Source organism: Gossypium hirsutum, chromosome A05 (assembly GCF_007990345.1).
Source record: "Gossypium hirsutum isolate 1008001.06 chromosome A05, Gossypium_hirsutum_v2.1, whole genome shotgun sequence".
Taxonomy (NCBI): Eukaryota; Viridiplantae; Streptophyta; class Magnoliopsida; order Malvales; family Malvaceae; genus Gossypium; species Gossypium hirsutum.
Window position 1 is genome coordinate 6,074,881 of NC_053428.1, and position 18,895 is coordinate 6,093,775.

The window sequence follows — 18,895 nt, forward strand, 5'->3', positions numbered from 1 at the left end:
GACCCCTTCCCCAGACTCAGTTAATCAATAAATCTTCAAAGAAGCCCAGAAAGAAAGGCAAAACTAATAACGACCGAAAATACCATAGATTAAATCAAAGGGAAATACAAGAGGTCTACATAAACTTACAAAACACATGGAAAACAGAATAATTACACACCTGAAATGACACTGTTGAGGACATAATCAACACAATAGACCAACTATCTCTCGACGTCCTATAAATCATTTTAACAAGCAATCCCAACATAAGATCGACTGACCAACATAAAAAAACATGATCTAAGATTTGTCCAGCTTACTGCTCATTCAATCAAATTTATTTGAAAGCGAATTAAATGACAAAGATGTGTAGCTCTCGAACAGAAAATTGTAGAAAACCAGGCAACCAGAGAAGAAAATAATAGATATGTGACTGAGGTGGAAAACAGCGATTGACACGAAATAAACGGTAGAAATCTCTTTATTCGACGGAAATATAAATTCCAAAAGTGATAGAATTTATATATTAAAAGATGAAAAGAAAAGCTTGAAAGTTTCAAGGGAAAGGAATCAGAGATTCAAAGTCATGCTGGGGAGAAGAAGCTAAATTTCGCTAAACATTTTGATCATTGATCATTAGCAACAGCTCACATTCTAAACCAGAAGTAAAAGGGAAGTCATCGGAATTCAAGATAATGATCCTGAAAAAAGTGCAAGATTCATTAAACAGAACAACCGAGGATAAGTTTATCCAATAGATACGAGTGAACAAACACACTACGTGTTTTCCTTTTCCTTTTTCTTAAATAAAAGCGAATTAGGCGATCAATTAAGATTAAGCAAACACAAACAAACCACATTAGTAAGCTAACCTTTGAGATTGAATCACATACAGTTCTGAAAATAACAAAGCCTTGACGGATAAGAAGAACAAGCAACAGGTTGACGACAACATCCAAAACTCAAAATATTTTTCACTGTAGATCTGAGGAATACTTTTCTGTCCAGATATTCAGTCAACAGCCTTCAAATGCTAATGAATAACTCTTTTTAATGCAAAAAAAAAAAAGAAGAAAAAAAAAACGAAAGGGAAGAAGAAAGGCTGAAGCGGGCAAGTTATAAGAGGAGAGAGAGAGAGGAGAGCATGTGACTGAAAAGAAAAACAAAAATTAGGAAAAGAAGCCATGTGCGATCAGAGGTCAAAAACAATAGATAATTCTCTGAATCTTGCCTTCTTCTTTTTTCCTTAGTATTTTATATGTATGAAGTGTATTTTTGTGGGAGTTGTCTGCTTCCACCGTGTGGAGGGAAAAGGGAGAGGATTATTTTTTAAATTTGGGTGCCTTCGCTGTACGTATTATAACAATTGATATATGTTATCAGTAGCAAATGATGAATGTATTATTATGATTTTATAATGTGTATTTCCTTGTTGGAACATCAATAAAACGTTATCATTTCATCAATTCTAAAATAAATTCTTCTGTATCCATTTATCTTCTCTATCTCATTTTAAGTTCAATTAATTTATTTTAAAATTAAATTGCTTTTACTTTTTTATTTTTTTATTTTCTTCTATCTTTAAAAACACCATCCACTCTTTCTTATACAAGAAATTTGAAACTAAATTTTCAAGTATTTGTTTTTATGGGAAATTTATTTAATATGTTTATCTCTTAAAAATTAATTAAGTGACAGTTTTATTGGTGTCTAAAAATTAAAGATGTTAGAATTATTGTAATATATTTTTTATTAATGATATGTAACGTAAATTTTAAATATAAATAAATTAACTTTATATATTTAAGGTAAATTATTATTGATATATATCATTATATATAACTATGTTATTATAATATATAATATGTTTATACCACCTTTGCAAATCACCCTATTAAGCACACTTTACCATCGACTACCTTCGTCAAAATGAATTAATTGGCACCCTACATCTAGAGGCCCTTCCATATAATATGCTTACAATGCATCTCATATCTCTCGTATAAAAGCTCTCTAGTTCAATAAATAGGCCTATGTTACAATTTTCACACTCTACTCTACAACCAATCTTTCTCGCCATTTCTCCTCCTCCTTTGCTACTTCTCTTTGACAGCTTTTCGTCTTTTGCACCTCGCCAACTTTTTTCTTATTATTCTTTGTATTAACAAGTTATTATAGTAATTATAAACATTTTAATCCAATTTCAAGGGATACTAAATTAGACAAGCCTCGTTTAATATTGCCTAAAAGATTAAAGAAATATCAGTTTATAAATCAAGTAAAAATTAAAATAAACAAAATACATTGATATATTTTTTCATAGAATGAATATTTTAAAAATCATAAAAACACTATGAGAGGTAGAACTGCCTTAACTGGGTTAATCATAAGCAAATTGTGGATTATTGTGATACAATCCCTTTCTTTCACTATATTATAAACATGTGTCTGAGTATTGTATAGAAAATTTTGATGCATGTGCCTTTTAGAGAGAGAAAAAAAAGACATGATTAAATATGTTTAATATCATGTTTAAACTAATATGTAATACTTAAATTGATAAATAAGTCTAAGATATGATTAATAAAAATATTGATACTTTCAATACTTAATTAGAATATTTTAAAGTTTACATCAATATTTTGAAGGCATTTAATGCTATTAACCTCAAAATTCAAATAATTTAATTTTTTAATAAACAAATGTACTTAAAATTACACATAACTTCTTCTCAGCTCTTAAATAAAAGAAAAAATATATTTTATTATATTCAAAATTACATTTTTTTATACTGACATAAAAATAATATCAACGAAGTAAAACAACTTAATTTCTTTTCTATCCACCTGCCATCACTCTCTTTTATAACTAACTAAATAACCTAAAGAAATACTTAAAAAGACATTGCTAGGTTGGCATAAATCATGCACTAAATTTTCAAATTCTAGCTGGCAGTTCTTTGAGATAAGTAGTTGAAAATAAACGGTGGTTTCTAATTGGACCTGGTCCATTTCCCAACCGTTACAAGAAAGAAAATTAAAAACAACAAATTTTCCTTGAAAAAAATAAATGACTAGGGATTCGAGCATTGTTAAATAAAGGCTGCACAAAAACTCAAGGATTGAACGGAAGCAGGCGGCCCAAGCTTTTCTTTTCTGCCAGCAAAACTAAAGTAGTCCATTCATTTATCTTCCAATCATAGATTTTCCCCTGCTCACCTGGTCCTGACCGACCATTGTTTTTGCGGTTTTCTTTATATATTTTTTAAATTTAGAAATTAATTTTTATATTTTAATTTTAAAAAATTTAATATTTTTATTTTTAAAATTTCAAAATTTATATTTAACTGTCAAAAGCTGTTTAAAGTATGTGTTGAAATTTGTATAAAAATTAAATAATGTTTGATTAAAATAGTAAAATTAAATATTTTAAATTAATTGTATTATGAATTTAATTTCATAATAATTGAATTTTTATCAATTCTATATAAAAATATAAAAGGACCCCTAATAATAATAAAAATAATTCATTTTATAAAAGAGTATTTTAGTAATTTTCCAATTATTTTGATATTTGATCCATTTGTTAGATTTAAATATAAGTATAGATATATAGATAGTAAAATAAGGCTTTCCTTAGAAAGAAAAAGGAACAAAGCTTTGCTGGTATGGTTAAAACATAAACGACTGGCACAATTTTATATCTAAAAGATAACCGATGAGTTATTTGCAACTTAAATCCCTCTGTATTTTTTATAAGTCCTTTTCACCTTTTATGTTTACTAATTTAGTTTTATAGTTATTCTCAATTTAAAAATAACTTAATAGTATTATCTACATTAGGTTCTATATGTTTTTAATTACTTGTGAAAAATATTTTTCTCATTTTTTTAAAATTTTTTATTTATAAAATTCTAGTAACATAAAGATGTTAATCTCTATATATTAATACTTAACATATAACTTTAAATAATTAATAGATAGATATTATTATATTTAATTTTTTTACTAATAAATATTAAAGAACTCAAGAAGTAAATTTATTAATCGATAAAGAATGTAATCGTGCCCGAGATAAGAAATCAATATGTAAATTCGCTTGTATGATACTGTAGCGCGTATTGAATTGTGTGAACTTAAGATTTAACTGTATAAAAAATATTTTAAAAAACTACATTTATTTTCAGATATAAAATTAAAATTTAAGTATATTAAAAGAAACCAAATTTATTTTTTAAATATCATATTAAAAACTATATTTTAAATAAATTGAAGCCATTTTGGATCCCTAACGTTACGTAGCCCAATAATTAGACCCAAATTTATCACTACAAAACTGGTTCATGTAGGCGAGCTTTTGGACCCACCCACTAAGACCCAAACCTAGCCCTGAAATACTCTTTAATTATAGGCTAAAAATGAGCCACATATACTACCCTACCTGTCGTTACCGTTACGCGCCATGTGTACTTCCCCTGTCGTGCGTGGCCGAGTTTTATTAGAGACTTTTGCCCTTTTTCTCATAGATGCTGAAAAAAGCAACCTCCAATTTGTGAAGCAAGGTTTCAGAAAAATTCAAATTCACAAAAGAGAACGATCGAAAATACCACTAGTATTTTGAAATAAGCTCCAATCCATGGCTAAACGGTTGATCTATTCCAGACTCTCACTCTCTAGACTCTCGTAAGTTCATATTCTATCTTTTGCTCCTTTGATTCGTATTTGTTACGGTTAGATTCTTCAGCTACATATTCGAATTCGACCATTCTTGAACTGTAAGAACCTATACACAATTCCTTATTTTCTTTTCCATTTGTCGGAATCTGAATTCCTCTGATTGCACTATAATGTTAGCATAGGTTTTGTTCTGTGGAGATGAAAAAGTTGAAATTTTTGTTCTTTATTGTTGCCGAATGGATTAAGATTTTTTATTTGCACGGCTTCTCCTTTGCAATAAAACAGTGCAATGGGTGGACCCAAGAATGGAAGATTTCTTTCAACAGAGTCTAACAAGATTGATGAGCCTTTTAAAGTTGAAGAAGCAGAGACCGTGAATGTACCTCCTCCTCCTTCTGAGAAGGTGCTAGTTAGAACTTTTGGACCTATATATTGTCATTTTATTAATGTCGGTTCTTTTAATTTATTATTGTGCATGCATTACTTTCGACTTATTGTTATATTGTTCATTTTAGCTGCTCGTGTTGGGTGGAAATGGATTTGTTGGCTCCCATATCTGTAGGGAAGCTTTGAACCGTGGTCTGGCTGTTGCAAGCCTCAGCAGGTATTCTAATTTTATTTCCAGGATTTCTTTATAGAACATTATGTTTATTTCTCATGTGGGCTCGGTTTAGCAATGAAGCTCATGAACTAATGGAGTTTGCAGCTATTTTATCTTGCATGATGAGAGTACATAAGAAATTTCAAATATATGATTGTTGCACAATGTTTTTCAGAATTAAATTTTCAAATATCATGGAAAGTGACCAGTCCTTTTAACTTTAGGGGCATCTAATTTCGTACTCTTTAGCTGGAAATATTCATCTGGACGCTTTCTGCTGTTATTTGCATCTGTATTAGAAAGATTGCTTATTTACTATCCCCCATGATATGCTTCCTGTTCTTGTTACAAATATGCTCTGCTCATTACGCTAATGCTTTCTGGTACAATGTTCAAAATTTAGAGCCTAGGTAATGATACCCTACATCATTTGTATGTGAAGATGCCTAATATTTTTCTGCTGCTTTCCATTTTCGTCAATTACTGGTATTTCTTCAACCCCTTAATTTGGTTGCTTCTTTCTATTAGGTCTGGCGGATCATCTTTACATGACTCTTGGGCTAAGAATGTGACATGGCATAAAGGTTTCTTTCCTTTATTTGCTTTGCTAGATGTTATTGGTTGCATGTTGTGACATAGCTAACATGTTACTTCCAATCAGGGAACCTTCTTTCTTCTGATTCGTGGAAGGAAGCTCTGGATGGAGTTACATCTGTTGTATGTAGTCCCTTTATTCTGCAGATGACCTAACATCCAAAAATCAAATCTGAGCTAAATTTACTTGCACGGCTATACACAATGGTTCCATATTTTAATTATGGCATTCATATTACAATTTCCTGGTTACTTGCAATTTAATTTGAATCTTACTCTCTTCTTCGACACTCTCTTTTTTTTCCTGCTAATTAAGTTTAATTTTTTAGATCTCTTGCATTGGCGGTTTTGGATCTAATTCATATATGTATAAGATTAATGGGACTGCAAACATCAATGCTATCAGAGCTGCTGCAGATAAAGGTATATAGATTATTGATCTGTGATGTGTCTCCTTTTGTGACTAATTTCACCCCTTCTGGGAAAAAGAAAAGGGAAAGGGAGAAAAAATTAACAAAAACTTCAAAATGCGTCAGTGTTTTGTTTCTGTGTGCTTTTCATTTTTATTTCTGGCGATTGCCACTAGTAACTTCTTCTTGGACTTTTTACCTTGTTTCTGTTGGGGTTGACTTTTTATATTTTGCTTTCAGGTGTGAAAAGATTTGTTTATATCTCCGCTGCTGATTTTGGCTTCGCAAACTATTTACTTAAAGGATATTACGAGGGGAAGGTACACTTTTCTCTTTGCTCTCGATTCCTGATGACCATTTGCTCAGGTGTCTGTTTTGCATAACATTATTGTCTGATTTTATTCTTAGCATTCTGCTCAAAAGTGGTAGATTAGCATGTACATTGAAAACTTTTCTTTTGATAACTGATGGAATATATGGCTCAAGAAGTCTTGTGGACTGCCTGCTGATGGAAATTCTCTTTTTCTTTTCCTGTTTGGCTCAGAGAGCTGCTGAGACAGAGTTACTCACGAAATTTCCGTATGGAGGTGGGTTTTGTGATTCACTTGCTGTAATTTGTGCAATATTCTGCACCTAACTTCCACATTGCTTTTTATTTCCTCTTCTATTGCTAATAGTAAGCTCTGATAGTTTTGGTTTGGCTGGTAGCTTGCTAGTAATAGCATGAAACTATCATCATCTAGTAGTTATGGTCCTTTACCCTTTAAAGATTTTGCATTTTCTATTGCAGGAGTGATTTTGAGGCCTGGCTTCATTCATGGAACTCGCACTGTTGGAAGCATGAAGTTGCCTCTAGGCATTATTGGTTCACCACTGGAAATGGTAAATCCATGTGGTTTTAAATTTTACTTGCCTTCTGAATGTAGTAAGTATTCATTTGATCTGTCCCCTGACCTAAACCAGCAAAATGAATGGGTCCAATGATGCATCCTAGTTTGTAGGGAGTTGGTGAGAGTAGTCGGGCATTTGATGCGTGAAGTGTGCCTAGGTTAACTGCAACGATCCGTGTCGGTGCATAAGCTTGGTGGAAATTTGTGTCTGAAGTTATCAACTAATAAGATCACTTGTATCACTGCAGGTTCTTCAACATGCAAAACCATTAAACCAGCTACCACTAGTTGGACCCTTGTTCACTCCTCCTGTTAATGTTACGGCGGTTGCCAAGGTTGCAGTGAGAGCAGCAACTGATCCAGTTTTTCCCCCAGGCATCGTAGATGTCTATGGAATACAACGATTTAGCCAGCAAATGTCAAGATAGATGAGTTGAAATTTCAGTTTTGCGTTGTTTCCTTTTTTTCAGTATAAAGCTATTGAAGGTATTTAAGTGGAGGATTGTAAATTCTTGTAATGGTTGCTGCTGCGTTTAATGAAGGAAACAAGGTCAATAGTCCACTCACTCGGGTTCAATAAAATTTCAGGCATTAGCCTCTATTATAGTGGAAGGAGTTTAAAAAGGCTGTTTTGTGCTTTCGAATGAAGCATTCCCATGATTTTACTCAACAAAAAATCTCCCTTTATCTCCATCTAAATATAAAAAGGTCTTTTCTTTACTATATATGCGTATTGCTCTGTTTCAGAACATCTTTTGGAATTTATTAATATTTTATTCATAAAAATATTAAATAAATGAGATCGTAATATTTATTAATTATAAAATATTCATCATTTATATTATTTATTAGATTAGTTAAAGTTTAAAGAAATTAATAATTATATACATTATGCTCCGTTGTACAATGTATCGATTGGTGTGATTGCAGTTGAGCAAAACGAATCAGTATAATTAATACATGTCGATATTTTCACTAATGTCAAGAAAGGATTGATTGTTCTACTTTAATATTAAAATGATTAGAACCAATGCGAAACTAACGAAGGTTGTGTTGGATTTTTGGACACATTTTACCTTGCTCTCTTACTTTTATTATTAAATTAGTCTTTTTATTATTAAATAAATTAATTTCATTAATATATAATTAAAAAGAATAAAATTAAATCAAAATAGAAATAAAGTTAATGCTTGTTGTTTAAAAAATGACATGAAAATTATTTTTTATTTACAGTTTCATCCACATAATTGTAAAAAAAATTTCAAAATATTATTTCATTTAACAGTGAAGATATTTTTTAAACAGTAAATATTAATTTTATTAAAATTTAATTTAATTTAATTATTTTTAACGATAAAAAAATAATTTGATTCAAATATTAATTTAATAAAGAGAACTAGTAGAGACATTCATCGGTATTTAAATTATAGTAGCATTAGCCGGAGCATTTGGGGCTTGTAGGAGTCCAGTATGAGTACCCAATGAGAACAAAAAATCAATTTAAGAAAGCACGAGTCAGACTTATGAAAAGGCTCCATTAAATGTATCTTCTTGCCGGGAGAAAAAGAAACACGAAGCAGTTTTCCATATTGATAAAGGCAGTGAAGGACTGGAAGAAGCAAAAGAGGAAGGGGAAAGGAAATAGAGAATGAATCATAATCGGCAATCCAACGATGGGAAGCATGATGATGACTCTGCTCTCTCCGATTTCCTTGCTTCTCTCATGGATTACACTCCCACTGTACTCTTTTTTCTTTTTTTCTTCAAAAGAAGGGAATTCCTATAATTACGTTTCTGAACCCTTTTTTTTTTTTTCAAAATTCATTGCAGATACCTGACGAACTGGTGGAACATTACTTAGCCAAGAGTGGTTTTCAATGTCCCGATGTTCGATTGTAGGTTTTTCTCTCTCCCTTTTTTTTTTTTACTTTCCATTTCCTTTTATCCTCTGTTTAGCTGCCCAGCCGGAAATTTTCAATAAAGTATTTTCTTTTATATATAAAAATTTCAGTTAATCTTTACAGCTTTTATTGGTCTTCATGACAGAGTCCTAATTTCAATTTTGCTTTCCTCGAATAGGGGTTCTTATCGTTCGTTAGGATGGTTCTAGGGTTCCGGGTAATGGAAAATTTATTCCTTCAATTTAATTATCGGTTGCCTTCCGAGTCACCCAACAAACTTCAATTACTGTACTTTGTGACGAAAAATGAGACACATGCAAACCACTAATTTCATGTAGTCCGTAAAATCCAAAAGAAAAGAAAGAAGCTTTATACGGTTGCTATATTGCTTGCGGTTCTATTGTTAAAAGAAAAAGAGTGGAGTGTTGGGCATGATATTTCCATTAATTCTAGCTTTATATTTTGCTTTTGCAGAATAAGGCTTGTAGCTGTTGCTACTCAAAAGTTCGTTGCAGAGGTTGCAAACGATGCACTTCAGTATGGCACCAAATACTTTTTAACTTTTCTTCCTCTGTGTGTTTTTTCCATGAAGGGACAAAATAGTGTTGCATAACTTTCTACACTGTTACATCATTTGGAAGTTCTTGCATAGAAGCTTTAAGTTTCTTATGTGCAATGGAAATGTTTATCGAAAAGAGTAAATCTTTTGGGTAGTATCAGTTTGGGTTCGCTCGTCTCAAAGTTAGTTTGATTATGACAATTTTCGATCCTAATAATGTAGGCATTGCAAGGCAAGACAGGCTGCAGTTGTGAAGGACAAAAGGGAGAAGCAGCAAAAGGTGATATCCTTTGATGCTTGTTTTTAAAGTTTCCGAATTCCTTTCTCGGTATGTCTGACCCTGTTGTTGCAACAGGATAAACGCCTAATCTTGACAATGGACGACCTCTCCAAGTCATTGCGTGAGGTAGGCATTCCTGTGACTTGTTCAGATGTTTTAAAAAAATTGGTCATGCCTTTTTGTTTTTCGTCTTCAACAGCTAAAGAGTATTAATTTCTCTCATCATTTTCGATTGATATCCAGAAATTATTTGATTTTGTGTTCTTTGAATGAGCAGTATGGAGTGAATGTGAAGCAGCAGGAGTATTTTGCGGATAGCCCTTCAACAGGAATGGACCCTGCTACTAGAGATGAATAGTTGGAGTTAGAATTATGTTATTACTTTGTTGATGCTGCTGGAAACCTCCTTTATGGCCCTTTATTACTTGATTGCTCAGCTTAATAGACTCGATTAACATTTACATTGCTGTGGCTAATAATATTTCCAGTCAATGTGTATGTGAAAATTACATTTTTTTTCCCGTTAATTGGTGGTCTAAAGAGAAGCTTTTGTTACCTCATTCCCGAAAAATAAGTGACATTCAACTATACAATCTATATTAATGAAATGCTAATGGCTTAGATGAAGATGATATATTGACAAAACTTTCCTAACATGCTGCCATTTTTCTGTACATATCGCAATAATTTACAGAGGTGTCTCCATCAAGGCAAATATTGCTCGAGACACTCTTTCAGTTTTTGGAAAGTTACAGGCTTTGAAACAAACGAGTCCATGCCGTTTGCAAAACACTCTTCAGCACTCTCCGACAATGCATTTGCAGTCATCTGCATTTATGCATAACATATTTTTATCAGTGTGCATAACATGAAGACTATCGAGGCAGTTAAAGTGATGAACTCACCGCAATTATGGGCATATGCTTTGGAGGTGTACAATCTGGTTGTAATGAATCAGAAGATGGCGAAGGTCTCTCTATCCCAGCCTTTGCTGCTGCATCCCAATTACCAGTTTCCTCAAAGGAACGAATCAATCTTGTAGCTTGAAGGCCATCCATGACCGGCATGCAAACATCCTGCAAGATAGAGTTCGTAAATGGTTGCTAATAAGCTCTTAAAGTCAATAATGCAGCTTTCAGAACTAGAATGCAGCCGTGATATCTTTCAGACCGTAAAACTTGAGCAGATTTAAACCTTATAGAAAGCAACTCTAATATGCAGTAGGGAAGGAAAGAGAGGTAGGAATTCAAAGATCCTGAAGGAAGTACCATTAGGACAAGATCATAACTACGGCACTGAACGGCACGGACAGCTTGGGCACCATTGTTCACAACATCTATTGTGTGGCCTAACTGCTTCATCATTGACTGCGTCACCAATACATTAATTTTATTATCTTCCACCAAGAGGATCTTAGGCTTTGAGATAGAATTTGATACTTCTTGGCTGATGTTTAATGTGGACTGAGAACCGCTGTCAGATCTCCCCTGCCTCTCAGCTGGTAGCTGAGGCTCACTTATCTTCACTTTCACATCCACCTCTCTGCTTGTCTCTGAGCAAGTTGACACATCTATGGTAGAAACTTTGTTCTCTGCGTTTACATCATTGTGATGACGCCTGCCTCTGCAAATTGCACTTTCACTATCGTGGTCTGGGCTGTGACTAAATGAACATTCAGGCTCAGATGATATCTCTAAAGCTTCAGCCACAGAACAAGCATCCTCAACTAAATCCATCTCCTTTGCTTGACCATTACTCGTGGGAAATGAACAATAATTCTCTGAGAACCCATTAATTTTATGTGAATTTACATGGCCAATATTATGTGCTAATAATTTTTGGGTTCTGCTAGATCCATTAGAAGAAAATAGAGAACCCAAAGTAAGTGGCTGGAATTGGAAAAAGCCATTCGTTGCATCATCATCTGAGTCACCATGATCATCCATATCTGAGAGGTCATCCGGGTCATCAGAGTCATCAGAATGATCACATGATAGAGAAACCTTGTAAGGTAGGATAAACGTAAATGTAGAACCACAATGCACTCGGCTAGACACTGTAAGACGGCCACCCATTAACTCAACCTGCAGAGAAGGCATGGAATGTTAGGACTTAGGTTTTGTACCGGTAAGAGTATCAATCAAATCTCTGCAAATATCAACAACTTAAATATTTCAAGTAAAAGAAAATGTGCATAGATAAATATAGAATTACAAAATTTCCAGCTTTCACTGATCAGGAATTTACTATTGTTGATAGTAATGACCTGTAAGTAAATACTTCAGATATATTGGCATGTGCAAACCAACAGTGTCTTAAAAAGGAACTAGAAGGTGCTGAAGACTCTGAAACAATCTGTTTATATTCTAATATCAAATTATACGCTTTTCTTAACTGCAAAACTAGGATAGTTAGTTAAACTAGACCTACTGAGATTTACATCATAATTATCTGATCTGCTAAACTGGTTCTTTAAGCAGAAGCAAGAAGAGGGAAGGCAACTGTATCAATTGTGGTAAAAAAACATTATTGTTGATGGAAGGAAGAATTCACCAGCTGTTTACATATTGCGAGGCCCAGTCCTGTCCCACCATACTTTCGGGCATGATCGGCACTGACTTGCATGTACTTCTTAAAAAGTGTGGGCAAAGCATTTTCTGTCACAGAGACAGGAGAATGTATCAAGTTCTAACAAAACCTCTGATTTTTTGCGATAATGTAAATGATTAAAGATGAGCAAACTCATGTACCAGGTATTCCAATCCCAGTATCATATACATCACAGCGAATCCAAACTGTTGTTTCAGGTAACTCTGGTTGCTCCTCAGTTACATCTATTTTTCCATTCATTACTGGAGTACCGGGTTCACTTTGAGAACGTTTTTGGCAAGAACCTTCGTGTTTCTTACCATGAAATCCTCTCTGATCACCGCTAGTTTGAGACGTTGATGTACATGTCTCTTCTTTTGGTACATTAGTTGTGGTTTGATTAGCAGTTGATCCATCAGACCCGTGCTGAGATCCTTCTTTTGCAAAAGGGGGCTCTGGTACTACATAAAGTTTTACTCCTACCTTCCCTTCATGTGTAAACTTGATGGCATTGCTGAAGAAAAAGAAAGGTTGTTCACATAACATGCAAGAAATTAAAGTAATGAGAAGTAATAATTCAGAAAGATCTTCTCAGCATAATTGTTAGAATCCTTCTTTTCCAAATAACAAAAAGAACTAAGCACATGCCATTTAATTCTCTAAAAAATCAGCTACAAAAGATGTTTTCATGATAGTCTATAGGAAACCTGAAACATAAATCACGACTTCTCATAGTTCAATACCTGATTAAGTTGGTGAGAATTTGTCGAATTCTTAGCACATCTCCTATGACCTGAAATCAATATATAAAAAGCTCCACAAAATGGGGGAGGATGAAAAAAGGAACTTTAATTTTTAAATTAAAAACTTGAAGGAAATGTGTCATATGACTCTCACCTCAATAGGAACATCATCTGCCACATTTCCTTCCAAGGTAAGAATCTTTTGCAATGATGCTGCAGCTGTCTGGAGAACATGCTTGACAACCTCTCTTGGTCGGAATTTTGTAGCCTCCAACTTCATGACACCTAAAGAAATAGCGAAAAGAAGATACATTTAGAAATCCCAATATATGAGAATAAAAACCTGCCATGATTGAGAGCATCGAATTTTGAGACAAAAAAGCATGATGTGATTGTGAATAAGAAATAGAACTTTCTAAACATGCACTACAAAGATCACATTTTAAGGCCAGATCTCTCAACCTTGTTGCTATATATAACTACTACACTGTTCAAGTTCTGATTCTTATGTAATAGTAGTATTATTATCATTCTCAACAGTGGTGCTGACCAAAATAATGAGATCTAAGAAATTAATATACACAGTTGAAAATTGAAAAATAACAGGTTTGAGCTTTTCATGCAATTTTGGAGTAAAATCCAGACCTGATTCAACCTTGGAAAGATCAAGGATGTCATTTATAAGTTGAAGGACCAAATCTCCTGAAGATAGCATGACATTTAACAATTGTCTTTGCTCTCGGTCAAGTTTCGTTGTGGCCAAGATCTCTGCCATGCTAACAACCCCAGATAGAGGAGATCTTATCTCATGAGACATGGTTGCCAGCATCTGTTTTGCACGCATTGTCTCCTCTAGAGAAAGTGTAAAAAGAAGGCAAAGAAGAGTTAATTCAGCGCTTTAAAAAGTATAGCAAAAGAGAAATTCACAAATATTCAGTTGTCACTGAGTTGATGAACCTGTTATGTGTATGGTTCTGTTGAGTTCTGTTTCCTTTGCCTTTTGTACCGCAATCTCCTCTCGTATCTTTATCATCCTTTCCCTTTTCCGTACCTATACAATCAGAAACATAAATATGCATTTTTCTCCATTTCAATTAGTAGCTTAAACAACCAATATGAACAAACAGAATGTACCTGATCTGTTATATCCATGCCCATGTAATTTATACCAATAGTCTCCCCTGCCTTGCTAAAAACAGGTTCCACATATATCAAGAATGTCTTCGACCCAAATAGTTCTGTCTCAAATGTGATTTCTCTTTTTGCAGGCAATCCTTTATCCATCACTTCTTTTTTAAAATCCTGAGACTCCTTAACACCAGATCCAGTAAAAATTTCCACATCTGTTTTTCCTAAAATGTCCTGAAATGAGAACAAGTTATAGTTCTTATGCCACTCACTGTGAATAAAAGGGACTGCAGAAGGTGAGGAAGTTACAATCAAAAACTATATTAGGACAACAATCGTGCTCACAACCAATACTTCAGCAAAAGATTATCAAACCTTGAATAAGAACTTCTGGTGCAATAAATTACCTCCTCTTGTAAACTTGGAAAATGGTTATAAATAAAGCGGTACCGCAGCTCTTTATCCTGGAAGTCGACCAAACAGGAAGTTTCATTAGTTGAAAGATTATACTATGTCTCTTCATACTTCAGCTAATTTTGGAAGTTGTACTCGTTGGATATCTAGTTATAGGCAAAAGATTCGAGTAGTAGCTCAAATCAGCATATGAGGATTCTTAGCATAAATGATTAGTTTGATGATATCTCATCTGCTGAAAAGATAACCTAATTAACAACTTTTAAATTGACATTACTCAAAGTTCAAAGCAATGAATTAAGAATGTCCATGGAATAAAGTTTAATTGTGAGGCAGCTTCTTATATCAGTAAATTTCTCTTGATTACCTGATGGCCGAACACAACCGGTGCAGTTTGAAGTACAAAATGTAAGAAGTTATCTGCTCTTTTAAGAATTTGGGACAACTCTTCCACTGGTGAGGACTGTTTTTCCAGATTTTTTATGCTTTCCGTCAACTTTTCCTTAAGTAGGTGCTCTCTCTGCATGCTTGCTTCCAACATTTTCTCCAAGTGCGCGGCTCGCTGTTTCCAGTATATGACAGTATCATACTCAGCATCAATTTCAACTCTTTTACTTGGAACCACAACATTTTTTTTCCTCCGAGGAACTTCTTGCCAAATATCATAAATGCCATCCAGTATGGAAATCGAGCGTTTATCTCCTCCATACCTTTCCTCCTCGAAACGATGTTCCTCCAATATCTCTAATTTCTTGAGCTCAGATTCCTGCCTTTGCCTGCTTAGATTGTCAAGTTCTTCTCTAAGAAGACGAACAGCATTCGCTTGCTTATATTCCCAGTGTTTTACAAGGTATGCTAACTGAGACGAGCCCTTGTCTGTATAATTAGTTAGCTCTATAAGATGTTGGAAATCAACTATAGTTGGCTCCCCCACAATTGTTACCTCCTCCAACATATCTTGGTCACCTCTTGGCTTTTCTACATTAAACTGCTTCCCAGCTTCATGCTCAATATCTTCAGGCCACATTGAACAAAGGACTTCGATGTTCATGTCTTCAGTTGGGTCGGTCTCCATCTCACAAATCATGGAAATCACTTAACTACAACCTGTTTGAACTGTTGAGAACACAAATTGTCATCAATCGATCACCAATCTATGCTTCTGGTATGGCTCTATAAAGCATCTTTAATCAGAACAGATCCTGCAGAAGAATGTTAATTTAAGAATGTCATGTATCCATGCAAAGTTTAAAATTAAGAAATATTAAGTACCGAGCTTTTATCCTTCAGAATAAACCAATTGATTCTAAGATTTCTCCAGCCTTACTACTTTATTTCAAATCAAATTTTATTTGAAAGCGAATTACAAGAAAACGATGTGCAGTTCTTGGAACAGAAAATTGTAGAAAACCATGGCAAACAGAGAGAGAAAATAATAGATATGTTGACTGGTGCGGAAAAACAGCAATTGGAGACGAAATAAACAGTAGAAATCTCTTTATTCGACGGAAGTCATATAAATTCCAAAATTTGATAGAATTTTACATATTAAAAAGATGAAAAGAAAAGCTTTTAATTTTTCAGGAGAAAGGAATCAAAAGATTCAAAGTCATGTTGAGGAGCAGAAGGTAAATTTGGCTAAAAGTTTTGATCACTGATCGTTAGCAACAGCTGAATTATATCACATTCGAAACCAGAAGTAAAAGGAAAGTCGAATTTTAATAAGAATTCAAGAAAATGAAGCTGGAAAAAGAGTTAGATTCATCAAACAGAACAACCGAAAACAGCGCCAACAATAAATATGATAAATTTACCCAGTGAACCAATATACTACGCGTTTTTCCTTTTTTTTCTTAAATAAAAGCAAATTAGGCAATCAATTAAGATTAGGCAAATACAAACAAACCACATTAGTAAGCTAACCCTTGAGATTGAATGACATCCAATCCTGAAAAGAACAAAGCCTTGATGGAGAAGAAGAACAAGTAAAAGGCTGACGGAAACATCCAAAACTCAATAGATTTTTCACTGTAGATCTGAGGAACAGCTTTTCTGTTCAGATATTCAATCAACAGCCTTCAAATGCTAATGAATAACTCTTTTTTAATGCAAAAAATAAAAAATAAGGGAAAGAAGAAAGGCTGAAGAGGCCAAGTTACGAGAGGAGAGAGAAAAACGAGTGAGAGAGAGAGAGGAGAGCATGTGACTGAAAAGAAAAACAAAAACAAATATGTAGGATAGAAGGAGCCATGTGCGATCGGAGGTCAAAAACAATAGATAAATCTCTGATTCTTGGCGGTTTTTTTTTTTCTTGGGTTCACTTAGTACTTCCTATGTATGGCTTAGCGGCCCTTTCCTTGTCCTTTGGTGTTATTTATTGGAAGTGTATTTTGTGGATGAAGTGTATTTTTTTCCGGAAGTTGTCTGCCTCTCACCATGGGGAGGGGGAAAAGAAAGGAGGAGGAATATTTTTTAAATCAGGGAGCCTTGGCCTCGCTGTTCCTTTCCCCCGCCCGCCTTTTACTATGCCTAGGTAACGTGATGGAACGGCGTGTGAATGCCACGCGCAAAGGTGATACAATATAACGATGTTTAAGCTATTTTATTTTAAAAATATATACATTTATAATAAACTTTATTATTTTAACTTAAAAGATCAACGAAACTAAAAGAATTATAGTAAAAGAAAAAAGAATTAAATTAGACAATAATTAAAGAATATTAATTGTTTACTTGAAATATAATAAATTTATACTTGTCTTAAGTTCTTAATCACATATGTTACAAAATTATAAATAAAAGAATTAAGATATCTTATAAATTCTTTAAAGGTTACAAAAGAATAAAGTATAGGGATTTTGAGAGTTGTATGGACCTTTGTTTATCAATAGATTTACAACGCTCTCTCTTAAATGTCCACAGTAAAAAATGTGTTTTGTTAAAATTTTATAAGAACAAAATTTGTGGGATAAAAACTAAACGAAAGAAAAAAAATTCATGTTATAAATTCATTGCGACAAAACATTGATTAAACAAAAAAAATGCGTGCATTAAACTCTCTCTAGTGACTACATTACATTACATCGTTAAGTGGGTGCATTCCAATATTGTATACTAGTCTTTCAAATGTTGTAGTTGGCGATGTTTACTGTTGAATTATCACTAAACGAACTTGTTGAACTTTTATATCATTTTTTTTCAAAATCACGAGTGAAGAATAATTTTGATGAAATATGTTTCGATTTGTCATCTTTGATGTGGCCACCATCGTTGCATTATTTTTATATAAGATAGTTAACATCTTTCTGGATATGTTGAGGCAACAACTTTAGCCAAATAATCTCTCAACTTGTCTCATGCATTGTAATTATTTCTACATGGTTTGAAGAGATAACAACCAATGGCTTTTTTGTTGAATGTCGTAATATGATAGTAACTCTACCTACAAATAAATATCTCATTTGAGATCAACCTTTATGTAAATTCGATAAATATTCAGTATCGGCATAGCCAACTAATATAAATATTGAACCACTTGAATAAAATAACATTATACATGTAACACCCCTTACCCGAGACCGTTTCTGGAGTCGAGCACGAGGCATTACTTAGCTTATCTTACCAGTTCGGAGCATAAAAACTAGGTTTGAAAATTTATTTCATTATTCGCAGCAAATCTGTCTAATCGCGCAGCAGTTACTAAATTAATTATAACTTGAGCTAAAGAACTCGAAATTTAATCCCGTAAATTTTCCCTGAAACTAGACTCATATATCTACTCACCATAAAATTTTTTAGAATTTTTGGTTCAGCAAATTAGTACAGTTTATTAGTTAAAGTCTCCCCTGTGTCACCACCAGACTGCCCTGACCTCTAGTCACTAAAAATAAGTTTTCTCGCTATAGGATTTTCATATGAAGTTCTTACTTGTTTCTATAGAAAATAGACTCATTAAGGAATCTAAGCATGTAAATTTCAACTCATAACCATTTTTGTACAATTTGTAATTATTTTCTAAACTCAGAATAGGGGACTCTAAAAACAGTTCTGACCCTATCTTACTAAAATTCACATATCTTAAAATATAAATTTCTTTTTTCTACACCGTTATTTTTCCATGAAAATAGA

The 18,895-nt window shown here is 33.4% G+C and overlaps 3 protein-coding genes across 3 annotated transcripts; 2 read left to right on the forward strand and 1 right to left on the reverse strand.

Annotated features, from left to right (window-relative positions):
- The first annotated feature begins 4,478 nt into the window (after positions 1–4,478).
- Positions 4,479–7,759, forward strand: LOC121203641 (uncharacterized protein At1g32220, chloroplastic). Its single transcript, XM_041113011.1, has 10 exons — positions 4,479–4,664; positions 4,944–5,061; positions 5,174–5,262; positions 5,788–5,843; positions 5,921–5,976; positions 6,183–6,276; positions 6,504–6,583; positions 6,808–6,850; positions 7,054–7,145; positions 7,402–7,759. The coding sequence occupies exons 1-10, from the start codon at positions 4,618–4,620 to the stop codon at positions 7,579–7,581; spliced, it is 855 nt and encodes a 284-aa protein (XP_040968945.1). The 5' UTR covers positions 4,479–4,617; the 3' UTR covers positions 7,582–7,759.
- An 801-nt stretch (positions 7,760–8,560) lies between these two features.
- LOC107937933 (transcription initiation factor TFIID subunit 10) lies at positions 8,561–10,448 on the forward strand. Its single transcript, XM_016870948.2, has 6 exons — positions 8,561–8,894; positions 8,984–9,048; positions 9,529–9,591; positions 9,836–9,893; positions 9,969–10,019; positions 10,171–10,448. The coding sequence occupies exons 1-6, from the start codon at positions 8,802–8,804 to the stop codon at positions 10,249–10,251; spliced, it is 411 nt and encodes a 136-aa protein (XP_016726437.2). The 5' UTR covers positions 8,561–8,801; the 3' UTR covers positions 10,252–10,448.
- Positions 10,449–10,468: 20 nt separating this feature from the next.
- Positions 10,469–17,258, reverse strand: LOC107937930 (histidine kinase 5). Its single transcript, XM_041113012.1, has 13 exons — positions 16,674–17,258; positions 15,135–15,969; positions 14,761–14,817; positions 14,360–14,587; positions 14,183–14,276; positions 13,871–14,077; positions 13,380–13,510; positions 13,226–13,275; positions 12,644–12,996; positions 12,447–12,550; positions 11,162–11,977; positions 10,799–10,969; positions 10,469–10,721 (listed from the first exon to the last, which is right to left on the reverse strand). The coding sequence occupies exons 2-13, from the start codon at positions 15,852–15,854 to the stop codon at positions 10,599–10,601; spliced, it is 3,054 nt and encodes a 1,017-aa protein (XP_040968946.1). The 5' UTR covers positions 15,855–15,969; positions 16,674–17,258; the 3' UTR covers positions 10,469–10,598.
- Between the last annotated feature and the right edge of the window lie 1,637 nt (positions 17,259–18,895).